General features: G+C 35.9%; 1 protein-coding gene across 1 annotated transcript; it reads left to right on the plus strand.

Moving 5' to 3' along the window:
• Positions 1-1,569: 1,569 nt before the first annotated feature.
• Positions 1,570-7,354, plus strand: LOC134793348 (proton-coupled folate transporter-like). The gene is made up of 7 exons (XM_063764899.1): positions 1,570-2,623; positions 3,009-3,165; positions 3,934-4,035; positions 4,776-4,913; positions 5,806-5,889; positions 6,535-6,691; positions 7,246-7,354. Exons 1-7 carry the CDS (start codon positions 1,775-1,777, stop codon positions 7,310-7,312), a joined length of 1,554 nt encoding a protein of 517 aa, XP_063620969.1. The 5' UTR covers positions 1,570-1,774; the 3' UTR covers positions 7,313-7,354.
• Positions 7,355-10,202: the final 2,848 nt, after the last annotated feature.

The raw sequence follows: 10,202 nt of genomic DNA on the forward strand, positions 1-10,202 counted from the left end.
ATTGTCACCGGAATTATGATACTATGGAATCCAAATTTCAACTGAATCAAATACCGGGAAGTGGTTCATATTTTAGTTACAAGATTTGAAGCACTATATATCCAAAGGTCAGTGAAGCTAAATAAATGTGTGTAAAAGCTGTAAGTATAATTAACTTTTAGTGGCCCACAGTATTTATATTAGAATATAGAATTGAATTTGTATAAAAATTGAATGAAACAAAACTAAAGCAACTTTATTGTATTAAATAGTGATTTATATTTCATTGGAGGTAGGACGCTAGACTATACCTAGGTATGCATGTGCGCACTGTAGCGCCACTTACCGTGTTTTGTGTGTAAAAAAATTTATTTAGTTCCTGAAAACACTTATTTTAATTTAAATGGAGACATAATTATAAAGTCCATATAATTTAATGTTTCTTATTTCAAAACATAATAAATACACATCCCTATAAAATTAGTCACCCAAACTTTAGCGTTTAAAGGGATTTTGAAGCTATAAATGTCAGTATATAATGGATAGCGGACCTTATACCTAAGCTAAGCTCACTTGCCGAAAACATTAAGTCCAAACTCGGAACTTTAGCGCAGTTGCACTTAAGTTATGGATATCTTATGGTTTAATTTTGAACATGAATTAGAGTTAAATCTGGATAAAGTTAAGTGTTTATTAGTCTAGAATTTGAAGCAACCTGAAACGGAGAAGTTTTGTAGATGTACATGTTTTCAATTAATCAATCTTTGAGTACTATGACTATTTATGAGTCCATCGACACTGTTGATGATTTTGCCAATGTCAAAGTGGGAGTTGGATCCACTTCGTGGGATCGAAGCAAATATATAGTTTTAATAATAAATAGGTTAAGAAATCAATGCTAGCCAGTGTAATTGTTAACAAAGTCACATATCTGTTATGTAGCAAAACAACTGAAAAACATAGGAAATACCGGTGCAGTATTCAGATTTAAGTAATCGTTATGATACAGCCTTCACACGACTCTCACTCATCAGTAAGTGCGCGAGATATGCCTAAATACGACTCGGACTGATATTGCGCGCACCAATCAGCGTGAGCGATCGTATTGTCCAATATCAAAACTTAACAGATTTTTAAATCAGTCATATCTCACTTAAATGAGCCACAGCAATATGTCCTTTAATACATCAGAATTTTAAAAAATTGTGAGAATGGTTGTTAACTAAGTTTAAAACATTATAGATCCTAAATGATCACATAAAATATAAAATGACCAAAGAAACCTAATCTTGATTTTCAGATCCCTACTTAAAAAGATCCCACTCCATAGAAATACTTAGTTATTTTTCACAGATTTTTAAATAGGTACCTATATGATTTTATTTCTTAACATTTTATATTTTTGAATAATTTATATCAATAATCAAAAATGAATAAAATACTTACATTTTATCATAAAAACATATCAAAGACGATATCAATATTTATTTGCTCACCTTGATATTTATTTACAAGGGAATTGCATACTACTAGACAAAGAGGCAGTTATCTAAGACAAGGGACTTGAACAATTAAATAATACCGCCCTATAACTGTTCGTATACACAAATACTAAGAAATCTCTCTTATCTCGCCATACACGACGATATTATGTCAATATTGAACTAGACTGACATTAATAAGTATTACGGATTAATATTATACAAACAAAGATAATTGAGGAAAATTTAATTATTTCATTTAGTCGAGATTGTTCGCAATAGTGACAAACACATAGTACATAACAAAGTTCAAAATGGATAAAAAAATAAAAGAAATAGAGGAACATAATAACGAAATTGGCAATAAAAATGAAGCTAACGAAACATCACCACTTAAAATTGATTTAGAAGATAAAAGTAAAAATGAATCAAAAGCAAAGGAAAAACTGACGTTTCGAGAAAGGTTAAAATTAATAAAAGATAACACAACAGTTGAACCAGTGATGGCCTGCTATGTAATGCCAAGTGTATTAGCTTCATTAGCAACACAGAATTTAAATTTAGAGAAAGCATGTCGTGTAAATTTGAATTTCAGTGATGAAATTTGTGACGCCCTGTATTTAAGACAAACAGAAAATTACACATACTACGAAGAAGAAGTCCAGAAATTAACAGCAAGCGTGCAAGCTTGGAAGAACGTGATACAGACAGCTTTGCCAGTATTACTAATTTTATTTGTTGGTGCTTGGAGCGATAAAACTGGTAAAAGGAAGCCATGTATACTCTTGCCTATAGTAGGCGAGTTTCTAACTTGTATAGGATTCATGGTAAATACATACTACTTTTATGAATTACCTGTGGAAGCGGCGGCATTGACGGAGGCAATTTTTCCTGCTATCACTGGAGGATGGTTTACTAATTTCATAGGTGTCTTCAGCTACATAGGTGATATAACTTCGGTAGAAAACAGAACATACAGAGTAGGAATTGTGAATCTTTGTATGTCACTGGGCTATCCTATCGCTAGTGCGCTAAGCGGCGTATTGTTAACTTGGGTAGGCTACTATGGGGTGTTTTCAATATCAGCCGCGCTCTATTTGTTTAGCCTTATTTATGGATACTACTATTTGGAAGATGTGAAAAGGGATAATCAAGAGAAAAAGGTAAGGATTTCCACTTGAACACATTCTTACACTTGTAATTCCTATTAATTCCCTCCCTACTATATAATACCTAATTATAAATGCCAAGGTTTCTGTCTGTCAGTTTGTTACCTTGTCGTTTTTAAACCGCTGAACCGATTTGAGTGAGATTTGGTATGGAGATAGTTTAAGGACAAAAGGACATAAATGGTAGTCAATCATCATCATTATTCCACGCAGACGAAGTCGCGGGCAGAAGCTTGTATACATATAGATTAACTAAACTTGATTATCCTTCAATAAGAAGTTGAAAGCTTACCCCGAAAATGTAATAGAAAAATTAACACAAAATATTTCAACAAGTTAAAAAAAAAGGAATTTTCAGAATGCTAACTTAAATTTCCAGAAACCGAAAAGTTGTAAGGAACATGTGACCGAATTCTTCGACGTGAGACTTGTGTCCGAAACGTTTAGAGTTGTCTTTAAACAAGGAGCTGGCAACAGACGGCTTCGAGTCTGTCTACTGCTTATCGTTGTCTGCGTCATATTTGGTCCAATGCACGGTAAGTTGTGTAAAGATTACTGAACATGTATCTATTTTATTTGTATAAAGCTTACCGAAGGTTTATGTGGCATCTCCTCTATCACTATCAGCGTCGTGCTACAAGTTTTTAACTAATGGCGTTAGCATTTCCTACATTACGCTTACGGAGTTCAAAACGTCAGTTGCAATACTACTCCTAAGACATATACCTCTACAACTCCTAACTCTTATTGGACTTTGGTCTTCCGGCACAACACCCGCCGGAAGAGAGTGATCTCAATTGGCCCTCTCTAGGTACATCCTACAATTTACATCTTAATTGCATTCAGGGTATATTAAAATAGTTACGTAGGAAAAGGTGTCACATTAGGTAAACATCACAAACAAATAAATTCGTTTGGTCTTGTATTTTTTTACGCCTAATTTTGCTTTTTATAATGATTAATAACTGGAAGACCGAGCTTTGCTCGGAAAACATGCGCTCAAAAATGCGCGTTTTCCTAGAGATAAGACCTAGCTACATCGATTTTTCGCCCCCAAAAACCCCCATATAACAGATTACCTATCTTTATCCACAAATAAACAGATTATCTATCTATCTACATATAGCATCATCGAAATCTTAAGAGCCATTTCCGAGATCCCCGAAATATATAAATATACAAGAATTGATAATTTAAAGGTCAAATATGTATTAACGACCGACATATGACGTAACAAAATATGAATATGCAGCCAGACAGACTTAATGACGGATTGTGTGCTTAAATTAGTTTTGTTTTTTCAGGTGAATATACCATAATGTACCTTTTTACGAGGTACAGATTCAATTGGGATGAAATGCAATTCAGTATTTGGTCCACATACAGTATTGTAACTAATTTGATAGGTAGGTGGAAAATTAAAATATCTTATATTTTATTTTATGTCATTTTATGTTAGGGCAAGTAAAAAGGAACTTCAATAACATTTTGTTAATGTTCAAGATGATGATGATGATGATATTTTATGTTAGGGCAAGTAAAAAGGAACTTCAATAACATTTTGTTAATGTACCTACTAAAAACTGCTAATTATTCATAGCAGAGGGAGATATGGGATTTTTTTTTTTGTGGTAAGTATTTCTACATAAAATGGTTCCACATAGATAGGTACTCAAGTCAAGTAAAATATATATTGTATAATAAGTAGATACTTATATTCTTACCTACTGTATTCCATAGTCTAATAAAACATGGTCTTCCATTCCCAGAGTGACACGGGCCTACGTCACAACAACATGGCCGCTATATATAGCGCTATCGCATATTATCATATAGCGCTGTCGCATGATGACGTAGGCCCGTGTCAGTTAGGTGACCTAGAAAAGACGGGAATGGAGTACCAGGCGGAGTATATTATTATACCATGCTGTATTCTACGATTAAAGAAAAAAACGATTGAGTTGTGAGATGTGAGCCGAATTTAAATAAAATTATTACTCGACTCCGACTCGCACTTGACCGTTTTCTTATCTTTGCAGCATAAATAATTAAAAGTAATCTTTTGGTCTAGTTTCATTTTTTATTGTTTGTTTATGATTAATGAAGTCGTAGTTTAGTCGTTTTATTTGTTAACTCCGGTTTTCAGGTACAATATTCTCAATCAGCCTGTTCAGCAAATACATGAAGCTGGATGACACGATCCTGGGCATCATTTCTAATGTCAGCAAAATTGTAGCTGCCTTTGCTTATGCGTTTGCTAGGAACGACATGGAAATATATTTAGGTAAGAGGATTACTAGTAAAGTAAGGACTAGCGTCCGAAGAATTTCGTACATTTTATTATTATTTATTTAATAAAATACAAGATATTCTTAAAGATAGGCATAGCCCCGCAAAACTCATCAGTGAGTTTGACTGCGGGGTCATCAGTCTCTAGTTATTAACTTAATTTGTATGTACTTAATGTTTAAATTATTACAATATATTATTATGGTAGTGTTTTTTTAACATAGTTTTAAATTTAGGCTTATTATTTTCACGTCTTATGGCTTCAGGCAAACTATTAAGTAAGTATGGAATTCTTTTCCTAAGGGTTCTATCCCCGTAGTAATTATTAATTCTAGGAACGGATAGTTTACCTGAAGTCACAGCCTTTGTGATGTATGTATGTTTAACTGGTGTTAAGGAATCAGCTGAGTTAGGCTCTTGGTAACTATGGTTATTGACCGCAAGTAAGTATTTATGTTTTAAACTGACCGGTAAAATATTGCAAATTTTGAAATTTTTATAGCACAAGTGCGTGCATCTTTAAGTAATTAAAATATTTAATTGAATTGATACTTGTGTATTCTGTTGATAATAGTTGACGAGTAAAAGTGCCCTTGTGGCCTATTAGCTCAATAAATATGTCTGAGTTTGGGTTTTGACATTATTTGCCACGAAAACGGGACTTAATCGCGTGTAATTAAGTTTTAAAATTATCACCGACCTTTAGAAGAGTCTTCTCCAAGACCACGGGGACAATGTCGTCCTCGAAACGTCAGAGGTCATTTTAAAACTTTACTATGAGCGATCAAGTCCCATTTTCATAATTATAATGTGTAAAAATCGTGAAAGTTTAAATCAGTGTTTTGAGTTTGTGAAGTAATAATGCATTGAATTGGTTTCCATTACAGCACCGCTGCTAGAGATCCTGAACGGAACTTCGTTTATTGCCATGCGCTCGATCGCCACGAAACTCGTGAGCGGGGAGGAATTCGGTAAGTGACCGGAGAACTTGACTCAGACCAAGAATGTACAGTTTTACCCCCTTATTTATAAAACTTAGCAACCTTTTATAAATCTCTGTTAAGTTTTGTCTCTTTCTAACAAACAGAAATGTCAAAATGACGGATAGCGATAAACGATTATCGACAGTTTATCAGATTTAACAAATGAAGTTATTTTATTTTTTTTATTTTCTTTATTGTTTGTGAATAACGCCTTTAATCTCCGAGCCTTTAATCATTCTAAATGTAGTATATGACCAATATGGGCAGCCAATATTATTTTGTTACTGATTCAAAAATTCGTCACCCATTTAGTTCTAAAATATAACCATGGGTTCGTTCGGTGAGTTAGTTCTCAATATAACCACGGGGTTTAAAAAATCAGGTCAAAAAATTGGTTACCTCTAGTAACTAGAGGTAACCAATTTACTAGAGTCTAGTTCATTCGTGTTTAAAACCACAACCCACACCACTGTCTTTTTTATTATACCTATGGTACTTACCGAAAATGGACGCAAAATTTGAACCCATTCACACTTAAAAAAGTATGCAATTTTGAAAGAAGGCAAGCTTAAGAACCTGGCCATCTTAGTCTATACTTTTTATTACTTACATTAGGTACTTATACATTTGCAGGCAAAATGAACTCCCTCTTCGGGCTAGCAGAAGCCACAATGCCGCTAGTGTATGGACCGCTCTACTCCCGCGTCTACATGGCCACGCTAAACGTTCTACCAGGCGCTGTGTTCCTGCTCGGCGCTGTCCTCACACTACCTTCCATCGCCATATTTGGGTAAGCATGTAAACATAGACACATCATTGGCTACACATTATTGAGACATTTATATTAAATTTCATGTTTCCTGCAGTAATGCAGACGGCAGCAGTAATGCAGACGGCAGCATTACTGCAGCAGTATTGGAGCGCAACATTACTGCCTGCCTGCGCTGTTGTTGACCATTTTTAGGGTTCCGTACCCAAAGGGTATAAACGGGACCCTATTATTAAGACTCCACCGTCCATCTGTCCGTCTGTCTGTCACCAGGTTATATCTCGTGAACCGTGATAGCTAGAAGTTGAAATTTTCATAGATGATGTATTTCTGTTGCCGCTACAAATACTAAAAAACGACTGAACCCTCGGTGCGCGAGGCTGACTCGCACTTGGCCGGTTTTTACATTTAAATCGGCAATGCAGTCAGCAGCAATGTCGCGCAGCATTACTGCGGCCGTAAATATGATGTGTAAAAAACAATAAAAAAATTACAAGTGAAATTAGGTATTAATTATTTACAAATTAATATTACTATCCTACTCATGTTGGTATACAAAAGTTCTGTATTTTTAGGTGGCTCTACTTCGAACACAAGAAAGACCAGATGCAAAAATCGACCGACGTAGAAAATGTTGATTAAAGGATGTTATTTGTACAATAAAATATTTTTCTAATAAACCGTTGCTCAATTACCATATCTCTGCTTTTATTTTAATTATTTAAAATACATCGTAAATCATACATAAGCCGCTCCCCACAAAACTCTACAATGATTCTGTCTGTGGGATAATCTTAAAATCTATCTCTAGTAAATTATTAAAATTGTACACAGTAAAAAATATTTTATAGCAGTATTTAATTTGTAAAATTTATGGAAATACCTCGAATCTGGTCTTTTTATTTTCACACCTGATAAGTGATACTTTCAGGCAAACTATTAACTAAATAGTTACCTATGGAAAACGTTTCCTTACGGTTATGTATAAAACTTTTTTCAAAAACTTTTGCTGGTGGTTCAGAATCTGAAAATTTTAATAAGGTTTAAACACATTCACTGCCAGAAACCCGCTGCATGGGTTCATTTTGTATTGGAAATGAGGCGTTTGGAAAGGGTAAAAAATTCAATCATTTACCATCAAATTTAGATCGCTTTAAGGCCACAAATATGTATTAGATAATGTTAGTGTCCGACCGAAGGTTCGGTTTCGGTTTCGGTTTCGGGCAGTTTCGGCCAAAAAATCATGTTTCGGCTGTAGTTTCGGTTTCGGCCAAATAACAGTCGAACCTTTCGGCCGGGCCGAAACTTACGAAATGGTACTTCGGACAAAGACCAAAAGTTGGGGAATAAGTAGGACAACAATATTAATACCTACATATACTCATTCATGTATTAGGTACAGAAATTAATTGGTTTATTATAAAACACAATTCCACTAATGAGGGCGCCACTGGACGGTCGACGCAGTCTTAGGCTGTCAATACCTATAACGCGCACATTGTCTAATTGTATTGGAGTGAATGAGATAGCACTGTCGCATGTTAATAACCTGGGCAAGAGAATAATAAGAAATCTCATCATCTTCCTCGCGTACTCCCGGAATTTTTGCCGAGCCGTGGCAATGGGAATGGGAGCCTGGGGTCCAATAGACAATTAATCCCAAGAATTGGTGTAGGCACTAATTTTTACGAAAGCGACTGCCATCAGACTGACCTTCTAACCCAGAGAGTAAACTAGGCCTTATCGGGACTAGTCCGGCTTCCTCACGATGTTTTTCCTTCACCGAAAAGCAAATAGTAAATATCAAATTATATTTCGTATATAAGGTCCGAAAAACTCATTGGTACGAGCCGGGGTTTGTACCTGCGACCTTCGGATTGAAAGTCGCACGCTCTTACCGCTAGGCCACCAGCACTAAAGGAAATAATAAGAAAACTATTAATAAAACTAAATGTGGATTATTTGTGTAATATTACTCGTTAGCGGTTTAGGTATAAATGTCTACACATTGTGATTTAAATTACAGATACATAAGTCAATAAAATAAAGGCATTAATGGTGAGAACCGTTTAATGGTGATTTTAAGCAGGGCCGGATTAAGCATGTCGGGCCCCGGTAGTGCAAGGTTCGGGGCCCCCTACAGTTAATTCTGCTTACAGCATCTTCTGTTGTTCAGTACAGGGAAATAAGTTTGCGTTTTTAATTTCAATCTTCAGGCGTTGGCCGAGTGTCACCTCGGCCCGAGTAGAACGATGTCTTTTTGGCTCTTATTCAGTCATTTTCCTATCTACCTTTAATGTCAAATTTTAAGCGATGCTAAAGGCTACGCCCAACTAGTGCTGCAAAGTTGATTTTCTCAATAGTTCATATTTTGCGAGGCTGAACAGCTGACTATTGATTAAAACGGAGAAAAAATCCTTAAAAGTGTCCCCAGTACAGTTTTTCATACGAATGCTCTACCTTAGCCTCACTTTTTACCTCAATTTACCATTGGTTTGTGTTCCACATGTCCTCTATTTCAGCTTAGCCTTTGGCCTCGCTGCGCCATGCTCGGCCTACGGTCTCGCTTTTTAATACAATGGACATTGGTTGGAGTCTGTGCTCAACTACTTATCCTGAAGCCTGAAGCACGGCTTTGACTTCGCATGAAAGTTCGTCTCACTGGGGCACTTCGGACTTTTAGGCCCAGGTGAAGATCAGTACCCGGCCTTACGATATTGTTAACAAAAAATTTCGCGCTCGCTGCGCTCGCGTTTTTGCTTGATTTTTGGTTGACCCTGTATCTACATGTTAGCTTGACTGGTGAATGAATAGAGTTAGACCAAGAAAATTTTGCAATGATTTTGATAGCATACGCAGTGCAACTAGTGCAATTCAATCAATTCGTTTAATACGGTGTAAACGTACATACATGTCAATAACATACAAAAATAAAAACACACACACACACATCTAAACACAAATGTTATTTATACGTCATAATTTCATAGAAGTTTTGACGTTTATAATAACACTTGCACTGCGTGGGTTATCAAAATTGTTGCAGAATTATCTTGGTCTAACTCTAGTAATTTTCTTAAAAAACTGCTTAAGTAACATCAATTTCAAGGACATTGGGTGTTGACACCTCATAATATGTGTGTAAAAGCGGTTTTATGACATTTTTTAAACGATTTTAACAAGTTTACAAAAGTTTCGGTTTCGGTTTCAGTTTCGGCCGAAACTAGAGCCAAAGCCGAACATTCGGTTTCGGTTTCGGTTTCGGCAAAAAAACATGTTTCGGTCGGACACTAGATAGTTACTTAGCAGTAGAAGACGGCCGCGGTTGTGATGCGGTCGGGAGGTGGACGATGTGTAGGGTAGGTACAGGTACAGAAAGCGAGGCCACCAATCACCAACGAGAGCGAGATGTTTAATGACACGACTAGGTACCAATCAGTGTGAGATCGTCAAAAGAAGGTGAAATCCGTAACAAATTGTTACTTAAGACTGCCTTTCCAAATCACGACTATCACGTCAATAACGGCTACCA

Source organism: Cydia splendana, chromosome 9 (genome assembly GCF_910591565.1).
Source record: "Cydia splendana chromosome 9, ilCydSple1.2, whole genome shotgun sequence".
Classification (NCBI taxonomy): domain Eukaryota; kingdom Metazoa; phylum Arthropoda; class Insecta; order Lepidoptera; family Tortricidae; genus Cydia; species Cydia splendana.